This window comes from Anthonomus grandis, chromosome 8 (genome assembly GCF_022605725.1).
Source record: "Anthonomus grandis grandis chromosome 8, icAntGran1.3, whole genome shotgun sequence".
Classification (NCBI taxonomy): Eukaryota; Metazoa; Arthropoda; class Insecta; order Coleoptera; family Curculionidae; genus Anthonomus; species Anthonomus grandis.
In genome coordinates, this window is record NC_065553.1 from 7,451,423 (window position 1) to 7,475,057 (window position 23,635).

Sequence of the window (23,635 nt, forward strand, 5' to 3'; positions counted from 1 at the left end):
CAAGAGTTGTTGGAAAAACTGCAATAAAAAAATATAATTTTTAATTGATAACGAGGATATTAAATAACTGAGAGAGGGATAGATCCGAAAAACCCGTCAAAAAGTCGATATTTTGGCATTCCTAAGACTTATCCTGAACTAAGTTCTAAAGAACTCATAATTGATATACAAAATGATACTAAAAGAGCCGTGACAAGCATTTCAAGTATTTTAGATAAGATAGAAAAATTGTCAAAATTTTTTAAAAAAATTTTAAAAAAGTTATTAACACTCATTATTTTAAATTATTATAACTTGCTTTTTGATTTAACGATCACATGATAAAAACGTACCCCTGGTCTAAAAAAATTGTTACAGCTTGATATAAACAATTAAGAAACAATCAGGCTAATTGAAAAATTTACTTTAATTGCATTAATATTTTTAATACTATTTATATATTAATTATTGATTTTTTGTTTTACAGTCAATAAAATATTATTGCTAGTTCTAATGCAATAAACTTTGGAGTATTGATGAGAAGATGTATACTGGGATCTTAATGAGTCAAATCTGTAATTTAATTGTTAAGCCTTATTGGTCAAAAATTGGTTATTAATTACCGTAATTATAATAATTCACAGTTATTTATATTGATGCAAAATCAGTGAATGTGTCATATTGACGAGAAAAATTGTGATTCTAATGAATAAATAAATATATTGATTTGGATATCTCTTTATCAGTTGGAAATTAATGAGAAAATTAGAGGGCTCCTAATTGATCAAAAATTGATTGAATATAGATGATGATATCATTATTAACTTCAATGATTTGGAATCAATAAAATAACATAGAAAATGATTGAATATGAATTAAAGAATTAATTATTATAATTTATATATATATTTTTTATTTTACACAATTATTAATATCGATACAAAATCAGTGCAATGTTCATCGATTTTGATTGCCTGTCATTTGTGAGCTATTGATGAATGAAATTGCGATTTTAATAAGGTATTAATTCAATATCAATAAAATTAATATATTTATTTGGATATCTTATGAACTCACCGAGAAATGATTAAATTATTATTGTCATTGGAAGGACTCGTTATTGATGAAATATTAATTGATTCATCATTAACTTGATCGTTTTAGAGTCAATAAAATACCATAGAAAACTATTTTATCTGTTCTCATAAGCAAATAATTAAATAAGTAATTTGCAACAAATATTAATCAATAAACGATTTATGACTCAAATAAGCTCCATGATTTAAAAAATAGTTATATTTTTAATAGTTATATATACAGTAAAAAGAAGTTTTCAGGAACGTATTAATTTATGTTTTGAATAAAACGGAGGACATATTGAACACTTAATGTAATAATAATAAAATGATAAATATTTTTAATATGCTTGTTAAATTATTATCGTGAATATCTTAAAAACGACTAAAGATAGCTAATATGTTTACATAATAAAAAATGTTCATGTATTAAATCTTCATTAAATAGATAAAAAATATACAGAGTGTTCCATTTAAAAAAAGCGAGAAATGGAGCTTTGAAATTCGTAAAATATGATTGCTGACTACGAACACCCTGTATATGACAGAAGGAAACAATTTAAGTCAAAGTAATTCTCCATTCTTCTAGAATATCAATTAAGTCTAATATTGACATTGAATTAACACTTTTAGAATCAAGATGAAATTAAATGATGTAATGATTTTAAGATTTTTTTTTTTTTTAATTATTGCAGTCAAACTGCGCATGACAAAGCAGCCATATTTAGCGCGTATACTAGGTAGCCTAAGGCGGTACTAAAAATAAAATAAAAAGAATGGCATTCTATTTTAAAAAAATGCTGCTTATATTGCCCTACTTATTTATTTTTTTATATTATTTATACTTCAAAATATTTTCCAGATATGCGCTATCAGGTCCCAAAAATTAGAGTTAAGAAAGAGGTTTGAAAATTTTAACCTAATTTTTTAGGCTTTATGGAAGACCGACGCACTGTTGCAGGACCCTGTATATTATAGTTGTAATAGTTATATACATAATTAGTTGTTCACCTAAATAAGTAGGCTTGAAGGAAAAAGTCTTATACTAAATAATTTTAATAGTAAGTAACCCTTAGAGTTCAATGAGGTATGGGAAAAACTTAGCACTAAGGCACAAAAGCCCCAAAAGCGATAATGAGATTAACGTTTAAAAATTTTTGAATAACGGACTTGCTGTTGAATAAAACAATCATTCCAGGCACACCAAGTTCGTAGCATTAGTCTGCTTCTACGTCATGTCATTCGTCTTCTTCTTACACTTTTTCTTTATCACCTGTTTTTTCTTATATATAAGGGAAATTAGATATTATTTCAGGTTCTTCAAAGCATCAAAGGTCCTTTCGTTTTCATTACATTGCCTTCCTTTGAGTATTTCTAGATTCTCCAAGTCAAATGCTCAAAGGATTAAGTTAGTAATATCATTGTTAATAGGGCATTCCTACTAAATAAAACAATTATTTAAGGCACATTAATTTCGTAGCATTAGTCTGCTTTTATGTGCATCATGTCTTTTGCCTTTTTTTACCACTTCCTCTTCATCGTCTCATTTTTCTTATTTAGATGAGAAATTAAACAGTATTTCATGCTCTATAAAGCACCAAAGTTCTTTGGCTTCCACTTGAATATGGAAAGTTAAAATTTAATTCTTTCTTCTATGATAATCTCTTGGCCAATAAAATGAGTTTTAAAAGCACCCTAGTGGTGCTCCAAAAATACCAAGTTGACAAAAAAGTATAACCAGCATATTATAAATTGCTGGAAATTCACACTCCAAGCATCGTATTTGGGTCTGGTATCAAAAGTAATATTTTACATATTTTTACGAAATTGAGTTAGTAAAGCCATCTCATAGAAACTCTACATATCCACGTATTTAGATGTTGAATTCTTGACAAAACTTTCATTTTACTATATAAATCCTTATCAAAATATTGGGTTCAGAAACAAAACTCACATTATCCAGCAAATATTAAGTCAATGATGATCATCATAAACAGAAGTAACAAAACTCTCATTTTGCTATGTTGACATATTTGCTATTTTCAAAGCTAATATTTTCCAAAAAACGTACGTGTTTATCTTTCTTGTGGGAATTATTATTAATTCTTGTTTGTTTTGCCATTTTTGAATTTAGTCGGTTGTAAAACGTGTAAGGTATCCTGAGTTGTCTACTAATCCTAGTTCCCAAAAAATCATAAGTTGATTGAAAACTACGACGCAGAACTCTCAAATAACATGGTAAGTTTATTTTCAAAACTTCGGCGATATTGTAAATATTGATTTTACTCATAAAATATCATTTATGTAATTATCTTAAACAATCATTAAAAAAAAACCCTTTTATTTCCATAGAAATTTTCAAAAACGTTTTTCGCGATTTTCCACAACTAAGCAAACTAGGAGTTTTGAATCTAGACCCCTCGTTTGTATCAATACTACTATTAAACAAATTGTAGAAGGCAGTTCTCTAAGAAGCAACAAGCTCTGTTACAAGAAGAATTTGAAAACAGCAATATTAAATATAATGAAAAATAAAATTGAGAATTTTACGGGTATCGATCAAACTCTATATTAACTTTTTTTTAATAGAGGCTTAAGGTAATTTTATTAGGCTACATATATTACGGATATGATGATAAATTACAATCCTGTAATATATTAAGTTATTACAATCTAAATATGTGTGCTGAACAACCTGAAGCCACTAAATCTTTAATTCCCAACAATTTTTAAATAAGTTAATTTTAATAAGGAAACAGTGAATCTTTATGTTTATCCAAATGACTTTACAAAGCGGCTGTTGTAAGAGAGCACGTTTTGCAAGTAATGCGTTTTGCGGAAAACATTTTTTCGTTGCATCTTAGTATACGATTAGGGACAGTCTGGGGTCAAATGTGGCATCAAGGGTCAACTGATTCGCGAATTTAAGTCAAACCTAATCAAATGGAAATAAATTTATTTAATACGCGTGATGAGTTGATGAGGCCGGTAGGTCGGAGACCTCGCTTTTACTTGCAAGTGGTTTTTTTTTTTAAACGAAAATAAATCATAACGGTACCATATATGATCAAAATTCGTTTCAGGAAGAGATTTTCGGGCGACACAAAAACCAGAAGTTAATAACTTATACCCAATCTGTAATTTCCACCTCGAGAAATTAGTACTCGTTCAAAAGTTTTGTCACGGACGAAAGATGAAATATTTATTACCGCAAAAACACGGCAGTAAATTTAAGAGATGATTGTCCAAAAAAAGTGGACCGATTATGAGAATTTTAAGTGGTTTTCAATATTTAGTTCCGGTGTTTTTTTTTGTACGACTATATGCTGTGGGAAATAAAAGAAAGAAAGCTATTTATATTTGCACACTAATAAATATAACATGCAACGTATTCTTATTTACACATGAGTTAAAAATCTTTTAAAAAGGGGTAAAGACAAAAAAGAGCCCGATACCCATCCACCTGTTAAATATGACGATAAATTAATATAGCAGGATGAATTTTAAGAATGAGAAATAAAAAGAATAAAATATTCTGGTATACTATCGAAATAGTTCTCATATGAAGATTTATACTACGACAGCTAATCTAATATAAGGATTCCAAAAGATAACAGATAAGGCCAGGATTAGGTCGAGAAGACCCAATTACTATTAATATCGAAAGAACTAAGAACTATAAACTTTTGACAGATATTAAAAGCATTAGGCAACTTGGGAATTTCATACACCTCAATAGGTTTTGTCTTCATGGATTAGTCAAAATGAAAAAGTTATGGGAAGTTGAGGAGGTACCTCACGTCAAGACTTTATCTCCAGAGGATCGAAAATGCAAGGAAATCTTTGCTAATTTTACCTATCGCAACAAAAATGGGAGATTCGTAGTTTCCTTGCCATTTCAAAGCCACGACCCTGAGTTTACTAGCAGTAGAGAATTAGCTGTGAAATTTTTTATCGTTAAAGCGCAGACTCGAAAGCACTAATCCGAAGCTCTACTGTGATTATTCTACTTTTATGGAGGAATACCTTACTCAAAATCACATGAAATTACTACCTTCAGGGGACATACCACAACGGTCATTTTATATCCTACATCATTGTGTGTTAAAGGATTCCAGTCCCACCACTAAACTACGCGTAGTATTTAACGCTTCAGCAAAATCTCCCGGGGACATGTCGCTTAATGAGTGTCTTCTCCCTGGACCCAAATTACAAACTGATATTTTCGAGTTACTTCTTGGCTTCAGAATTCATCGTTTTGTTTTCACAGCCGATGTTCGTCAAATGTTTAGGCAAATTTTAATAAACCCCGCACACGCCGATTATCAAAGAATCGTGTGGCGCTTCTCCAAAGATCAACCTATCGCTGATTATCGCCTTCTTACAGTTACTTATGGGCTAACTTGTGCACCTTATTTTGCCATTAGGTCGTTATTAGCTTTAGCAGAAGAGGAAAAGATTAATTTACCTGAAGCTTCCTAAATTATTTTGAGGTCATCTTATGTTGACGACGTCAACGGTGGCTCAGAAACCATTGAGGGAGTGAAAAATCTTCAAAGGGATTGGATGTCTCTTCTTCAGAAAGGTGGTTTTGAACTTCGATAATGGTGTAGTAATGATCCTCGTTTGTTAGCAAAGATTTTTGATCCTTTGGGATTAATTTCTCCCTTAACTTTTCTTGTTAAGCACTTAATTCAGCGGTTATGGTACTTAAAGCTAGGTTGGGATGAAACGCCTCCAAACTAGATCGTTTTTCTTTGGAATAAATATTATTCGGAGATATCTTCTATATCGGAATGTAAAATTCCTCGTTGTTTGTTTCCTCTCAGTTCTAAGACCATAGAAATTCACGGGTTTTGCGATAGCTCCGCAAAGAGCTATTGCGCTGTAATTTACCTATGCTGTTTAACTCCTGATGGAGAAGTAGCCACTCAATTTGAACTATCCGCAGCCGTGCTTTTGTCTCGTTTGCTGTCACATGTTTACAAAATTTATACCTCATCTTTCGCAATTCATAAGATTTTCACCTGGAGTGACTCAACAATTGCCCTTTCGTGGATCAAAGCGTCTCCACATCGTTGGAGTACTTTTATTAGTAATAGGGTCTCCTTTATCCAAGAAATGTTACGCGTTTCTTATTGGTATCATGTCTCCTCTGAAAACAATCCTGCGGATTTAGGTTCCAGAGGCCGGTTTCCGGTAGTGTTAAAAAATAGTTCTCTTTGGTGGGCAGGTCCGAGCTTTTTACTTAATTCAAACCGCAACTGGATCCCTTTTGTAAATTTTTCTTCAAATGTCGCTTCGTTACCTGAAGAAAATAAAACCTGCTTATTGGTTCCTGCAGAAGATTTTTTTGAAAGCCTCATTTTGAAGTTTTCCTCATTTGATAAATTAACGCGCAATGTTGCTTATATCTTTCGTTACAAAAATAACATTTGTTTCCCACTTAAAAAACTTACAGGCGCTCACACGTCTTCCCAACTTCATGCCGCCACAATGGTTTTGATTAAGCATGTTCAGTCACGGGCCTTTGCTTCAGACATAAGGCTAATTCAAAGCAATCAATTGCCTTCGAAGCCGCTTAGACGGTTAAGCGTTTTTATGGATAGTGACAGTATCTTGCGCGTGGTTAGTCGCTTAAAACACTCATTGAGTTTTAATCACAATTATCCCGCCCTTTTACCTGGTACTCACGAGTTTACAAAACTTGTAGTAACTTATTTTCATTTAAAATATTTTCATGCAGGTGTCCAAAACGTTCAGTTTCTTATCATGCAACAATTCTGGATAGTATCTTCCAAAAGGGTCATTCGTCAAATTATTTCAAAATGTGTACGCTGCTTTAGGTGTAGACCCCAGTCTATTCAGCCCCCAATGGGTGATTTGTCTGCTGTGCGCGTCTCCCAAGTAAAGCCTTTTCTTCATAGGGCCTTTTAATGTAATGATGTCACTCTACCGTGGTAGTCGCACCACTAAGGCTTACTTGTGTCTATTAATTTGCTTTGCCACTAAGGCTTTACATCTTGAATTGGTCTCTAACCTCTCTACCGAGGCCTTTTTAGCTGCTTTACGTAGGTTTATCGCTCGCCGTGGCCGTTGTCAGCACTTATATAGCGATTGCGGTACCAATTTTACTGGTGCGTCTAACCAATTGAATTGTTTAATGGTTAATTCTGCCTCGACTGAGGGAATATCATGGCACTTCAATCCACCTTCCGCTCCTCATTTTGGAGGGCTGTGGGAGGCGAGGGTAAAATCTGTTAAAATCCATTTATATCACGTGATTGGTAATCAGTGTTTAACTTATGAAGAATTGAACACAGTTTTAATTCAAATTGAAGCCTTTTTAAATTCACGTCCTCTTACACCCTTTAGTAACGATCCAAACGACCTGACCGCCTTGACACCCGGGCATTTTTTAGTACTGGAGCCTCTGACTGCTCTCGCCGAGACTGATGTGACCTCGTTACCTGTAAATTGTTTAGATCGCTGGCAGATGCTCCAAAAATGCATCAAGATTTCTGGCGCCGTTGGTCTAGTGAATATTTGCACACGCTACATCAATGTGCCAAATGGCATAAGCCTATTGTTAACCTCTCTCCTGGAACTCTAGTGCTAATTCGCAGTGACTTCGCACCGCCCCTGCAGTGGCATATGGGTCGAGTTAAGGAGGTACATCCGGGTTCGGATGGAGTAGTCAGAGTCGCTACTGTTCAAACCAGTAATGGCACCTTAAAGCGACCTGTAGTCAAGCTATGTCCTTTGCCGCTTTCAAGCCACTGAAAAATGTAATGCATCTTTGGTGGGCGGTATGTTCGGTTTTCTTTAATTTTACACCAGTTTGAATCAAGTAGTTCATTCTTCATTCTATTTCAAATTTTCATTAAACTTTAAGCTTTAACTCAATTTCGCTTGGCTCACTGTGTAGAAACAGTTAGTTAAAGTATTTTTATTCAAATGCACCCAAAAGAATGTTTTGAGGCCTTATAAAAAGGTGCGCGTCCAACATACTGAACCAGTTCGTTGAAACCATTATCAGAAGAAGTAAATTCGCTAAATCGCATCGCTCACGCATCTAGTACCACCCGATACGATCCCGTGTTTATGGGATAAACCTCATTTCGTACTGAGAAAAAGCTGTCCAGCTAACGCGAGAGAAAAAACTGTAATCAAGAGCAAACCAGGTAAGGCCTTACAACCATTAATTGCCAAAAAACAATAAATACAGTCCACTTTTCTCAACAGTGAGCTTTTGATACAGTACTTTCTTCGCAAAAATAAAATTCAAATAGACAAAGTAAACACAAAGAAAGCTGTAATATCTGGATACTTATGAGACATTGTATTAAGAAATAAGTATACGAGCTGATAAATAAGCATGAAAAGCTGTTTAGATATGGTTCAAGTTTACACTGCTTTTGATTTGTTTATGTGGAAAAATTGGGCCAGAATAGGTTACAGGAATACTAATTGAATTTAGAAAATAGTACTATGAATTATAAAGGAATTTTTCTCGTTTAAGAATAACTTTACATGAGTGCAAAAAGGTGGCAAGCAGCAGTTTTGCTTAAATCATGTAATAAAAAAGCAATTATTTAAGTTTTCTTAGATAAATATTATAATAAACATATAATAAAAATGTATAATTATTTATTATACATCTTATAATAAATAAATCATCAATCCTATAATATACGTAGATTCTATTCTAACATAATCCTAATATAATTAAACAAATAAAATTATCATGTATTTTATATAAAATTCAAGTCACCTATCTAAAATTTAAACGCTAAAAACAAGAAAAAGAAGGGAAAAAAGATGAAGAAAAGAAAAATAGTTTTCATATATAAAAGTGTATATTTAAATAGCTATAAATGGCTACTCCGTTTATAAATCAAAATGTATAAATTATTCCAAAGATGCAATCAGATTGACAGCAAAATTCTCAATTAGAAAATTAAGACGACTAATCCATATGTTTTTAATTTTCAGAATGAATATCTAAATATTTTCAAACTGCATTTTTAAAATAGTATTCTGGTGCTATTGATGGTTCTTTATCATCTTACTTACACTTCTGATAAAGTTCATTGCATCTACAAATAAAAAATTGTAGATGCAATGAACAACGAAAATAAAAAATTTCTATGTCATTTTAATATTAATAATTTTTTCGTAATGAAAATTAATTATTTCGATTATTTTGTCCAGTATCATTCGGACTGAGATACATCAAAGGTTTATATGACCTTTCTCTAGCTAAAATCTATTGTAATTAAATTTTTATTTAATTAATGAGGTGGCTGACACAATAAAATATGGTGATGCTTCATTATGCCTATACCAAATATCACCACATATGTCTTAAGACATCATCTTAAAGTTCTGGTAAGCCGTTTTCAAGACACTTGAAATCAATTTCTTTAACTTTCTTGGAAATATTAAATGTTTAGTTAAATATTAACCAATAATTCCAGCACACTTAATATTGAGAGAAAACTGGATCTGATTATTAAAAATAACTTGATTATTGATTATTGTAAGTTATGAAAGCTTACAATTCTTTTTTTTCTTTAATTCAAGAGTATCGTCATCCATGGTAAGTTTTGAGAAAAATGAGTGGTCGGATTTGCTCCTCAGTACAATCATCGTTATTCGTATGATTTATACAAATAGTTCACCAGTTAAGTAACAGATAATTTTTTTTATATTTCCAGTGTCTCTCAGACGTCTTAATCAGTTATCCAAAATATTTAAAAAAAGTTTCTAATACAAGTTCTTCGATTAAGCAACCATTTCGTATATTAAGTTTCAAGTCTCTTGAGCTTCTATGACATGAAATGTACACATTACTTTATACACGAAATGTATATTTTCATCATTTTGGCTGCCTTTGTTATTTTACCTCTATTTTTCTTTATAAGCAGTTAATTTAGCTTAGTTAGTATACTAGTCTTTCTAATACAGCAAATGTGATCGGTTATGATCTTTAAAATATTTCATATTTTATTTTTAGTTTAGACTTAAAATGTTTTTTTAGTCTGATCAATATCTTTATATTGGGTGCGTAAGTCATATAATTTTGTAATTAATAGAAAATACCTGATTAGCTAAGCTAATATATTTTGAAAATATATTTTTTTTTAATTTCTGAATCCCAGGCTTATCTATCTAGTAGGAAATATATAGGTCTTTCAGAAATTATAGTACGCAAATAGAAATGTGACAAATCGAAGACTTTGAAGAGAAAAAGTCCCAATTTAACACACTATCTGCCTACTATTATTTGCGAAAGAGCCACATATTTATATTAGATATGTATAATAGAGCGAAATTCAAAATTGGCGCCATAATAAAATTTCAAATTGCCCGCTGACGTCACAAATCCAGTTTCACTTCTGGTTAGTACTACTCCTCGACCATCAGAGGCACAACAATCAATCGACGTTCAGTGTTCTATTGGCTCTTATCGGAGTTTCCTATCTAAGAATTATTAATCTATGAAGCAAAGTACACTGTATTTTCATTTGCATTTCTTTTCATTGTTTATATTCTTGATAGTTTGTGAATTAGGTTAGAGACACCCGTTGACAGTTAACCTGTCGCTTCCGAGTATCGTGTTTTCCATTTGTCATACTAATGATTGACAGTTATTATTATAATTCAGCCTCGTTCCGTTTTAATTACTTTTGAAACTATTGTTTGGGCCTTTCTTCGGTTTGATAGGGCAAGCAGTAGACGCATTTAGTAATTATTACTTTATTTATCTTTCATCGGTTTTGTAAGGAAAGTAATAACCGGATTCATGCGATGCCTAATTACCTTTCCAATCTTAACAGAGCAGTGCTGAATGTTGACTTGTTTGATTTATCTTACTATGCTTGAGTTTCTGGCTTTACTACTCAACTGTCACCCGCATACGTAACATACGTCACCCCGTCCCTTTGATCATACCGCTTTAAATCTAAAACGTTTGCGTTACATTTTTACCGATGAACTACCTCTGCTAGATCATAGAGTTTGATAACTGGGGTTAATAGGTTTTAAGGAATAATTTTCTTATATTTAAGCATAAAGATCTGTTATAGTATTAAGTTGTTATAGTAAATGTTGGATCACCATCTGATATCTTCACTGTTTAAAAGTTTACCCGAGAGGCAAAATAGAGGACTCTAAGCTCCTTTAATTACTTATGGTGCGAGGCATTTTTTGTCGATTACCCTTCAATTGCTGTAGATAATAGTATATCAGAGATTGAGGAGTGTAAACCCTGGATCGCCAAAGTTAGAGGAGTGTTTTTGTGTCATACGTAACGTAATGTGCGTAGACGGAAGGGAACCCGCTACACTATTTAATAATATAACAGTAGTAATATATTTTATTAATAGTTTAAAAATGCGCTCAAATTGAGTCGCATAACACGTACCCCAGATTGAAAGGCCATTTTGAAGATGCAATTCATAAAGGGCCAAGTTTAACTCCCTGGAAACCGATTTAAGTGCAAAACATGCAGAGCTTGATTTTTTGGATAAGCCATGCAAGTCCCATCTACAATAAGTCCGAAAAACTTTACAGAATCAACAACGTCGAAGCTGGTGTTATGAAGTACAAAAGGTTTCAACGTATTCTTGTAAGATAAGACTTTAGAAACGTTAAGGCACAAAAGATTAAAATCTCACCATAGTTTAATGATTACTATGTCATTTGATACGTAGTGCCTATGTAGTGCCTTAATATCCGGGTTGTTCCAAGTGAAACTTGTATTATCTGCAAGCAGACCGCTGATTTTCAGGCTAGCGATATCATTTATAAAAAGTAGAATAAAAATAAGGCTTAGGACTGTACCTTAAGCACTTCTCATTCTATCGGCTTGCAAGCAAACGTCGTCATATTAACCCTTACAAGCTGACTTCTGTCATTATGACAAATCTTCCAGAGGCGTTCCTCTAAACACGTGCCTAATTTATTAATTTCTATATTAGGATTTACACAGTCAAAAGATTTATAGAAATCACAGAATTTTATTGCTGTTTAATGATTGTTATTTATACAGGAATATACGCTACTAAAAAGAGAAAACATAGCATGGGAATGAGTGCAACTAGACGATAATTCGAAAATTCAGGCAGCTTGGTAAAGCTTCATTTTAAACTGACCTATTTATTAAATTCGTAAGATGGTTTAAAGTGCATTCTGGCAGGTTTGAAAAAAATTTTCTGTCCAGATGATGTTTTGTTTCTAATGTTTATTATACTGCAAAGCTCTGTTAATCCTATAAGTGTAAAAAAAATTATAAATTTTCATTAGAGAGTTGAAAAAGTGAATCATAAGAAAGAGTGATGGTATTTATTAAAATCTTTTGCAACATTTACAAAATAACTATTACGGTGAAGTAAGGATTGAGCCAGACGAAAAAGGCTCCTTTCTTAATTCATTCACAATAGACCAAGTTTCCCTACCAACATTATCTGCTTTGAACAGCCTCTTATAATTCTTACATAATCATGCAGGAAGACGCTGTCAAAGAATTCCTTTAAATGTGATAATAAGTGCATATTCTTTGCAGATAAACGTAAGTGGACCAGGGTTTATGTTGTTTGATTCTTGACAGGTCGAAGAGGAGAGGCTTGAAACGCAAGACTAGACAATGAAATTGAGAAACCTAGGAAACTCTGTTTTGACGTCATCAGAGAGGAAGTTCCGTTCAGTGGTTTAACATAGTTGTTTGAAGCTTAGACAATTTTTATCTCGAAAAAAACGTCGTAATTTGGGTCTTATTTATCTTTTATGCAGTTTTGTGCTTTTTTTTCTCTCTAAGACTGTTAAACAATGTGGTAGTAATAAGGCATTCAAATCTTATTAGGCAGACTATCAACTTCTTGTTCCACAGTATCCTGTTTTGGCACAAATATATTGTCCTCTAAACATTCAGCTGCTAACTGATAAATAAATTAATAGAATAAAAATAAGCTTATAAAATAAGATCACATTCTACGTAAGAATTTTATAAACGTGATCGTATCGATATCCTTTTGTCTACCCTAATTTTTTCCACCTGACCGCGAGCCAGACATTCAAAAGCGTTCACGTTCTCATATAATCATCGACCCTATCGTGACCTCCGGCACCAAAGACCATATCAAATGCGGTGACCCTTGACAAGGCACACGTACTACGTTACGGCCCGACGTAATTCGATGATATGATTGGCCTGTGTCATCGAACGTGACAATGTCGATCACGTGTGATTATCTGACCATTCGCTTTCTTCTTTGTCGGTGAAATTGCGTTACTGATTGTATTACAGGTCAGATTAGAGAAGACTGACGCTATGTAAGTGTTATTATGATTGAGCATTAAACGTTTTAATTAAAACACCACATTTTTAGTTTATATTTATGGTAAAAATACGCGCTGTTAAAAAGTTTTCCAGTATCTATTTGTTAATTTTATATAATATGTGGTGAGATCTTGGAGGTACTTTTTTTGTAAGCACTTAGACCTAATAAAAAATCTAAAGCAAAAAAAAATCTGATACGGCAAACGTAGAATTCTAAAAGAATTAACTAATCTCGGAAATCAGCGTGAAGATGATTGATACGCTGCAACGTCCAAAGGGTGCGAGACATCTTCGAGTGCATCAACCACCTGTTGCGAGAATATTCATCAGAGCAGTTATCTGAGAGTGTGATCGTGCGGGTCTCAGCGAGACCCACTATTCTGACTTGCTTTGATGGTATGCAGATGATTTCACCAACAATTTTTTTTTTAATAGAAAAAAGGATGATTTTTTTATGGATGATAAAGGGGGTAGTTTTGCATTAATAATTTAAACGCCACTTTATGCAGGGTGTTTGGCGGAGGGTCAGCCAAACTTGGTGGGCATATAGATAGGCTCAGATAGAAGATATTTTCTTAATAAACTTGTGTTCTAAAAGTCTCGGGTTTTTTTATATCATTGATTTTGTGTTATTTTCAGGATTTTCAAAAAAATATGCCTTTTGACATCTTTAATTTTTTTCAGCATATTTTTTACGTTTTTTTTACATTTGTATTTATCCTGAGTCTAAAAAAATCAATATCAAGTACAAATGATACCGAAATAATTCGTTTTGAGCTCAAAAAGTTAATACAAGTAGCAAAAAAAGTTATGAAAGGTAACTTTAAAAGAAAATATTTTTTTAATTTTATGTATTTATTTTAAAATTACAAATTTTATTAAAACTGCGGTCCCCTGGCTCTAATACATGCCCTACGTCGCCGTCGCATTTCCACTGTCGTAAGACGAAGCCGCATCTCTTTTCTGATAGTTTGAAAAGCGCCATCCATTCTTTGAATGGTCAAATGAGGAGATCGTGGAACATGCTATGGGATTGTTGTTGTGATAACAACAATATGTGCTACATATTGTTGTTGTCATTTGACATTTGTCATTTGTCCTGGTGTAACTTTTTAGCTTTCTTACGTAGTCGTTAATTTAGTATTGTATCGTTTCTGTAGTTGTTATTGTTATTGTTGCTGTTAATTGAGTTTTTATATTGTTTTTGTGACTTTCCTTATTTTCGTATCATTATCGCCACAATGGCTGCATACACTACCGAAGAATATGCCGATATTGTCTTTGCTTATGGAAGAGCCAATGGTAATACGCGAGAAGCACAAAGAATTTATGAGGAGCAATACCCCAATAGGCGTGTGCCCCACCACAACACTTTTGCTAACACTTTTCGTCGATTGAGAGAAACAGGCAATCTAAATTTTTAAGAACCGAGGATCAATCGGAGGCAGTATGATGTTGCTGTAGATGAAAATGTAATTCGCGCATTCGATGAGGATCCCACCACTAGTACAAGGAAAGTAGCTACAGATTAGCCTACAGATTAGTTAGATTTCCATTACACCCCAGTGCAAGGTAATTTCATACTACAACAACAACTTAATTCCGCAATTTTTACTGGCATCGTGATACTCTATTCTAGGTCTTCTACAAGGCGACTATGAGCTACGGATACAATTTTGCCGCTTTTTGCTTCACGCAGACGTTGAAAATAGACACTTTTTAAAAAGCATCTTATGGACAGATGAATCAACATTTACACGTGCGGGGATATTTAACCAACATAATTTACATTATTGGGAAAACAAAAACGTAAATCGGCATTTGACCATAGCCAAGTCTTCCCAAACAAGATTCAGTGTTAATGTTTGGGCAGGTGTGATTGAGAGATACCTCATCAGTCCACACTACTTGCCCAGAAACCTCAACGGGGAGAATTACTTATATTTTTTACAAAATGATCTCCCACAATTATTGGCTTTATATACCCATATTTAATGAAGACGGGTCAACCGTCTTCCAGAATGACGGGTGTCCTGCACACTATCCGTTAGAGAATTTCTGGACAATACTTTTCCCAATTCGTGGATCGGAAGAGCAGGTCCCATCGCATGGCCTCCACGGTCCCCTGATTTAACCACTCTCGATTTGTACGTATGGGGACGTGCGAAAGAGCTCGTGTACGAGGTGGAAATTGACAATCTAGACCACTTAATTCAAAGAGTCAATGCCGCTTTTCTAACCGTCAGAGACGAGATGCGACTTCGCCTTACGACAGTAGAAATGCGACGGCGATGTAGGGCATGCATAAGAGCCAGGGGAGCGCAGTTTCAACAAAATTTGTAATTTTGAAATAAATACATAAAATTAAAAAAAAAAGTATTTTCTTTATTTTTCTTTAAAGTTATGAATTGTGGCAAGTTATTCGAGTTTGTGTTACACATCGTATATCATTGAAAAGAGTATTAACTGAAGATGTTTTTAAAACTACCTGAACATCTTGATAGATTTTAGTTTTTTTTTTGCGTCAAGTTAAAGTTACCTTTCATAACTTTTTTTGCTACTTGTATTAACTTTTTGAGCTCAAAACGAATTATTTCGGTATTATTTGTACTTAATATTGATTTTTTTAGATTCAGGATACATTACAGACTAAATACAAATGTAAAAAAAAAGTGAAAAATATGCTGAAAAAATTTAAAGATGTCAAAAGGCATATTTTTTTAAAAATCCTGAAAATAACACAAAATTAATGATATAAAAAACCCGAGACTTTTAGAACACAAGTTTATTAAGAAAATATCTTCTATCTGAGCCCACCAAGTTTGGCTAACCCTCCGCCAAACACCCTCTATATTTTAAAGGTATTTTTAAGTAAGTTAGTTTAAAGAATATAATCTAAGAGCTTGTAATGTATTTCTACCTTTGGAAAAATATTATTTGTCTTAAATATCTGGCCTAAAGAAAATAAAAAGAGTGAAACACTAGTGCCATGACAAAGCAAAAATAAATCAACCTCACGTAATATTTCACACGAGCCACATTTCTCGCGGCGTCTGTGATCATTTTTATCAACCAGATCGATCAATAGGATCCGCCAACTTAATAAGGGCTGCTCGGCTCCGATTAGGCGCGATATCAATCGATACGGATCGATACTGCTTTAATATCGACACTGAGATCACTATCACGTTAATATTGTTCCGCTGCTTAGTTGGGCAAATTATGAGAAGTTTTTTCTTTTCTTTTGGATTCAAAAGAGAATATGAGTTATTGTTGTATTGTTATAGGCGTGATAAATGCACTTGATCTGGTTCTTTTAGAGATTCCGCTTGATTTATGGTGTACTTGGTGCGATATTTTGATTTAGAGTCTATTGATGTTTATAGACGTAGATATTATATAAATTAACTTAAAAAGAAAGTAAAACCATTTACCAGCTTAAGATAATACAGATAGCTAGAACATAATATGTTATCAATATAACAGCGAGTAAGCTTATTAGGACCACAATCGAATAGGCCCTTCGTAGAAGCCTACAAAGTGCCATAAATTAATGATTCCGCTAATAGGTCATGTGAACTGACATTTAATATCGTACACTTGATTATATGTAATGACAAGTGTCAATTTCTACGGTGCGTTTTCAATTGCGAATTCAATATAAAAATTAAAAATATCGTAGATATTGTCAGTAAGTGTCAATTCGTAAATCAATGAGAGAGAATTGAGCACGGATGAATTATTTTGCATATGGTGACATGGTTGAGCATAAAATTAGAAAATTGTCTGGGGAATACGAACATGAAATAACGCAGCTTAAATTCGAATGAAAACGAAATTATCCTCCAAGCGTCATTGAATCACTTTCGTTAATCTCCTAAGGGGGTCCTAATCTTTATGATATCCTTGTCACAAACGTCAACATACTCTCCTCTTGGACCTTTTTTGCTCCATAAAAACAGAGTCCCATCTATGGCCATTGTTTTATGCCCATATTCATCTCAAATATCCACATATTCTCCCTCTTACCTCACCTAACATACCTTCAGGGCAGAATTCTCGGTCGGAATTATAAGAAAATAAAAATTCCTTAGCGAATCATCCAGACACACGAACTTTGGTACAAACGTGGAATTGACGGCTTTCATAAATTAATAACTTACTATGTGGATAAAATGAAATGAACTTATCTTTACTACATTTTTTAGATCATCAATTAGAGCTTGACAAACTTTGGGTATAATCTCTAAAATACTCTGTATTTAAATTCTAAAGGGATCATTAGATTCTGGGACCAATCAAATTTATTAAATATTCAAAATCGCAAAGTGTAGTTCTTGAAAAAAAAGTCACTGGCGTCTTCCATTCTTAAATCTGTTAAAAAGACTTAACTTCCAGCACATTGTTTTAATATTTTTTAACCTTATTAGTGGAAGGTCTAATAATGTAAGTTAGTCTATTTTAAATTTTTAAGTTTCTTAGTTAATTAATAAAATTATGTCTGAAGTATGTAATGTCTAAAGAAAAGTCTCAACGATTTTGTATTTTAAGCTGCCCATATGACCCACTTGACAGGTAGAGGGACTAGCAGGACTCTAATGAGCATGCATAAACTACTAGTTTGGTAAGTATGCAGTCTTCCAGGCTGAAGTATTTGTTATAATTAAATGCAGATAAAATATTTTAATAGGCGGATACTATAACAGTTTCATATTACGGATAAAAAGATTAGCTCCAAGCTTATACTGGAAAGCATAAAGATTCTAGAGAAACCTGGGGATAAAGCTTCTTTGAGTGCTTAGTCACTCAGGAAATACTGCTAACGAAGAAGCTAACTGTTCTATTGGACTAGGTTCTGCAAAAATACTAGTAGACTCCTGTCAGAAGTGAATCTGTAACTAGCACAGTAATGTGTAGCTGCCGCAAGTCTGCTTGACGACGGAATCACCTAGTATGAGCAAGGATAAGCCTTATGTAGATGGTTCTTCTGCATGTATTACTAAAGAACTACTGCGCTTAAACAGATGCGAATTTGAAAAAAAAATTAAAATTAATGGTGATTCAATAACTTTTTTTTTTCAACTTCTCTGGTCTAAAACTCTTTCTTTCTAAAAATATATCAATTGAAAATATTCTCTCTAAATCATCAAAAAATTATCGAGTTATCACTAATTTTTTATCTACCGAAAAAATCAAAGTCTTGTTAAAATAAATAAGAAATCCTATTAATTACTTTTCCATTTTTTGTATGTTCGCAGTGTCCCAAATAAAGTAGTAGTAATAAGCCGTAAAGGTTAAATTGGTGCAAAGTTTAAAAAATTAGGATAAAAATTTAAGATACATAAAACAAGCAGAAAAATAGAAACATTATTTTTATTATTGTTTAATAATGATATTTAAAATCGTAGATCAAAATAAACTATTTCCTGGCTACTTTTATCACTCTATTTGATGATAATAATTGATGATGCCACATTTCGTTTCTTAGTGTACGTTCTTGCAATATCCAATATAATAATAATTCCGTACCACTTTATTTAGGTTTAATGCTCAGTATAGTGCAGTCTACACTAACGATTTTTTTTATTTATCAAACATATGTTGTAGCAGCTTTGTTACTTATAAAGGTCAATTCTATTTTCTCTAGAGCCTGGTAGGTTATTCAAATTCTAGAACTATTTCGCAAAAACAATTTTGTCTATATAAATAAGTTTATTATGTATCTTTTATTAAGTCAAAAGATTTTTAGAAAACCTGAAAATACTCCCTTATACAATAAATTATTTATGTTGGTTTGTAACAGCATAATGATGCTTGGAAGCTGACAACATCACAGATCTGCAATTTTTAAAAGTTTTTGTTTTATTTATATTCTTTAAAGTGACTTATTTATTTGATATTTATTTATGGCAAACTATTTACAAATAAGTTAAATTCCAAGAAATTGCTTGTAATTGAGGTACAAATAGATAAATCAAAGCAAAACTACTAAAATATTTTTTTAACTATTACGAAATAGACTTACAATCCTTCTTAAATCTATCAGTTTTTGAATCAATGAAACTTGCATTTGATGAAAATTGCAGCACTAATAATCTTATGCAGATATTAATTAAATTATCCTTACTTCCATGGAGTGTAAATATGAACTACGTCTAATATACTCATAATTATATTCTTTTTGATTTTAAGTGCTACCACTTCTGAGAATTTATTATGTAATTTTCCAATGTGTTGGATATCACACCCGTATGAAGAAAACCAAATAACAAAGCGGTACTTCAGACTGTGGTCATCCACTTTCAGTTACTTCGAGAACCGTAATATATGTTTTACACGAACTTTCGAAAAACATCAACATTGAATTTTTACTTTTCTATGCGAAAATTTTATAACGATAGCATGAGAGTAATGATTAAAAAAAAATAGATCCAAAAGCTATTTTTGTTTTCAACTTATTAAAAAAAAAACTGTTAAAATCACCACAGTATACAAATGCAAATTCTTATTTAAACTTAAAAATCAAAAAATGCATTAAATTTACTTTTTAAAAATGAGAAAAAACTACAAACATATTCAAAATTTTAAAGTCGTCTGTTATAACGTTGCTGTATAACCCCGTATGTAGATAATGAACACACAGTGTATATATTTTTACTTTGTCGGTTATCATTTATTTCACGAACATGTGTCGTCCAAGAAAAACTGGGTAAAAAAAAGAAATCTCGCAGGTCTCACGCACCAATCGTTATCTAAAGTGTTTCGAGCGGGTTGGGGCATTTCGTTCTCGAGAAGTTACGAGCATTAGGCGCTGTTTAACTGCGACTAGTTGTCGATGCTATCGGACATCGGGAATCTCGAATCGTGAACTCGCTGCAGTGCCTCTTAACACCTTACAGGATCTCCACTGAAATGGGATGACTTCCTTTCTTTTTTTTTTTCTTCCATTTAACGTTACGCTTATTTTTAACAAGTAGGTAAACAAGAATGCTGCCAGTGTGGTCTTGAAAGATTTAGTAACCCGAATAGTATTTCCTAAAGTGTTTTTTTTTACTCTATCCTCCTTCACAATTATTAGCATTAAGCTTTTGTTATTTTATTATATACTAAACCTACTTCTGCAAACTTTAAGGGATATGATATCTGCAACGCCGGATTTTCGTAATGTATATAACTATAATTAAATGCTAAATTGAAATGATATGAAACAACAGTAAAAATATAAGGATGCGTTAAAAAAAAATCAATGGAATACCTAACGGTAGTACAAGAAATAATTAATAATTATAATTATTGAAGCGATTTACAAACTCAAACGAGTAGAGTGTGTTTTAAAATAAGTTTTATTTAAAATTAAACTTAAAAACTAGTACAATACTTTTTGACTTTATGATAATAATAGAGTCTTAAATTCTATAAAAAACCTTTTGAAAAAATATAGAATAAAATATGATACTGCTTATTTTAAATATAATATGCTTTAACACATTTGAAAAGGGAGTCAAAAATTGTTAAAAAGTAAGGTCGAGGTTTAGTGTTTTAAATGGCTTTTCTGTGAGTATTAGATTAGTAGTCACTTACTCCATAATTGGCTTTATGCGGATGTCTTTCGTATTTGTTTTAGTAGTTTCACGCATTTGAGACCAAAAAGATATTTTTGTTTTAGATAATTTTACGTTTTAGTTATAGCATTATAATTATTTTGACAATATCCTGAAATTGGTTTTCAATGTCAGTTAAGTAAGAATTTGAAATATAAAGCTTTGCATTAGTGTTATAGTTGGTTCAATATAATATTTCTGAAATACCTATTTTAATTCTGTCTTTGGAATTATTATCTTTAAATATCCTTTATAAATATGTTCTATTAATAGCCTCAATTAAAATCGAAAAAGCACATCAACCTTTTATAATTACATCAGCCGTCCGTATACAGTAATTTCCCAACGTCAAATTTTTCCGACCTTTACCTCATCTAACCACCTGCACCGCAATAATAATTGTCATTAATTTTTTCATGCATGTATATATTGCATCACACTTATAATATACGCTAAATCATATGTCACTAAAGCGACGTACATATCTAACTGACATTGAATTGTCTTTTGTTCTCAACTTTTCGACCCGATTTTAACTATTGTCTTAATAGGGCGCTCGCTGTTAACTATGTGAAATCTTCGTAGTCTCATTAAATAATAAACGAACAAAGTATACGCTTATAATTTAATTGTTTTTTGAGTTTTTCTGCGGCGAAGCAAGACGAGTGCAGGTTTGCGAAGCAGTGGTTTTTTCTGAAAAGATTTTTAATATCAGGATTAATTTAATTATAGGAGTCATCTATATTCATAATTAAGTAATGAGGTTGTGGAGCTACTTTTTAATGAGTTTGTCAGGATACTTCAATATGAAACATCAGCAGCATGCTTATAATTCAGAGATGTCTACATCATTTTGTGTCGCTTCTTTAATTTTTTAAAGGGAATTTTATAATAACTTGGTTAACATTTCTAAATATACAGAAAATTATACTCTACAATTAAAGGCTAATAAGTCATAATAATAAATAATAATGTATTTATAACGTGCAAAAAATGATGCAAATACCTTCACCACTACTTCTCAGCTTTTCTCTTTATAAAAAAAACACAAAAAAGACTAGTTGACCAGAGGGGTTAAAATTTCCCCTAGAACAATGATATATAAGAAAGTATTTTTGTGGTAATTCTTTCTTTTTGAGCAGTATTGACATGATATCGAAATATTTTTTAAAAAATCATTAAATACACAAGCAGGTTGACTTTAAAAGCAAAGTTGCTAATTCTAATAATACCCAAAAAGAATCATGATCCATTAAAAAGATTATCCATATAAAATTGGTCAAGAACGTACTTGAGCATCGGGGATCCAATGGAGAAACAAATCTGTACATCAAGTTTGACAATGGCAGGCCTGTCATCGCCACAAAAAACTAAACCCTTCCAGCACTTCACACCACCTACGTCTTTGTTATCAAAATGTACGTGGCCTCCGCACCAAGACTGATAAACTTTATACAGGGATCTCCGTGTGCGACTTTGACATCATTGCCTTCACCGAAACATGGCTTCAACCAGATATTCTCGACTCTGAATTGTGTCCAGAAACATTTAGAGTGCTCAGATCTGACAGACAGCTGGATAGAGTGGCCGCTACTCATAGTGGTGGCTGCTTGGTCGCAGCTTCTCACAACATCCACCTAGAGAGGGTTAACTTGAAAGACATCCTTAACTCCACATCACTTATAGATATTTTAGGTTGTAAGCTCACTTATGGTTATTTTATATTTTATTTATTTGTAATTTATGTCCCTCCTTGCACAACCGAAAGAGACTTTGAGACCTTGTGTGAAACAATTATGTCACTGGATCTGGTCCACACAAAACGCGTTATGATTGTTGGAGACTTTAATGTTCCGTCTTATCAGACAACCGAAGCTAGCAGTGTCAAGTACAAGCTTTTGACCAACCTATGCGAGATCCTTGGTGTTAAGCAGTTTAACAATATTTCAAATGTTAATAATAGGCTTCTTGACTTTCTGACAAATTTCGACGTCAGTGTCATCAAAAGTATATCACCGCTTATTGACGAAGATTTGCATCAACCTGCTTTGACAATTTCTCTTAAATCGGCTTTCCCTCATAAATATAATCCTTCTATAAGTTCAAATAATCTACAGCAGTTTAACTTCAGAAAAGCAGACTTTCCGCTCATGTATAATTTGTTGCTTGATGCAGACTGGTTGACCGTCTTGCAGTCTTCCGACGTTGACAGCGCTTGCAAGAAACTTTACAAAAGACTTGATTCAGCTTTTGGTGCTTCAGCACCTTTAAAACAACAAAGACGACGGCGATTTCCAGTATGGTTTTCAAAACAAATTATTTCTAATATCTTTAAGAAGGAAAAAGCATATCGTGATTATAGATCCTCTCCAACTGAATTTAATCTTTCCAGATACAACAGGCTTCGTCAGACAGTAAAATCTCAAGCCCGTGAGGCCTATAACTCATTTGTGACCCAAGCCGAGGAGAACATTGCCACTGATCCCTCATCGTTTTGGCCTTTCGTTAGAGCTAAGAAAGGTAACCGAAATAAAAATAACCGAAAACATCTCCTGGATTCTTGGGTGGATCTTTAAATGTGCATTGCTGGTCACAAACTGAACACGTACCAGACATAATTTAGTAGACACCACTTA

The 23,635-nt window shown here is 32.7% G+C and overlaps 1 protein-coding gene across 1 annotated transcript; it reads left to right on the forward strand.

The window, feature by feature from the left end:
* Positions 1 to 7,218: 7,218 nt before the first annotated feature.
* Positions 7,219 to 7,838, forward strand: LOC126739768 (uncharacterized). Its single transcript, XM_050445577.1, has 2 exons — positions 7,219 to 7,466; positions 7,541 to 7,838. Exons 1-2 carry the CDS (start codon positions 7,219 to 7,221, stop codon positions 7,836 to 7,838), a joined length of 546 nt encoding a protein of 181 aa, XP_050301534.1.
* The last annotated feature ends 15,797 nt before the right edge of the window (positions 7,839 to 23,635 follow it).

Coding starts and splice junctions, on each gene's coding strand:
- LOC126739768 (XM_050445577.1), top strand. CDS start 7,219: ATGGTTAATTCTGCCTCGACTGAGGGAATATCATGGCACTTCAATCCA. Junction 7,467..7,540: donor CTGACCGCCTTGACACCCGG/GCATTTTTTAGT, acceptor TAAATTGTTTAG/ATCGCTGGCAGATGCTCCAA.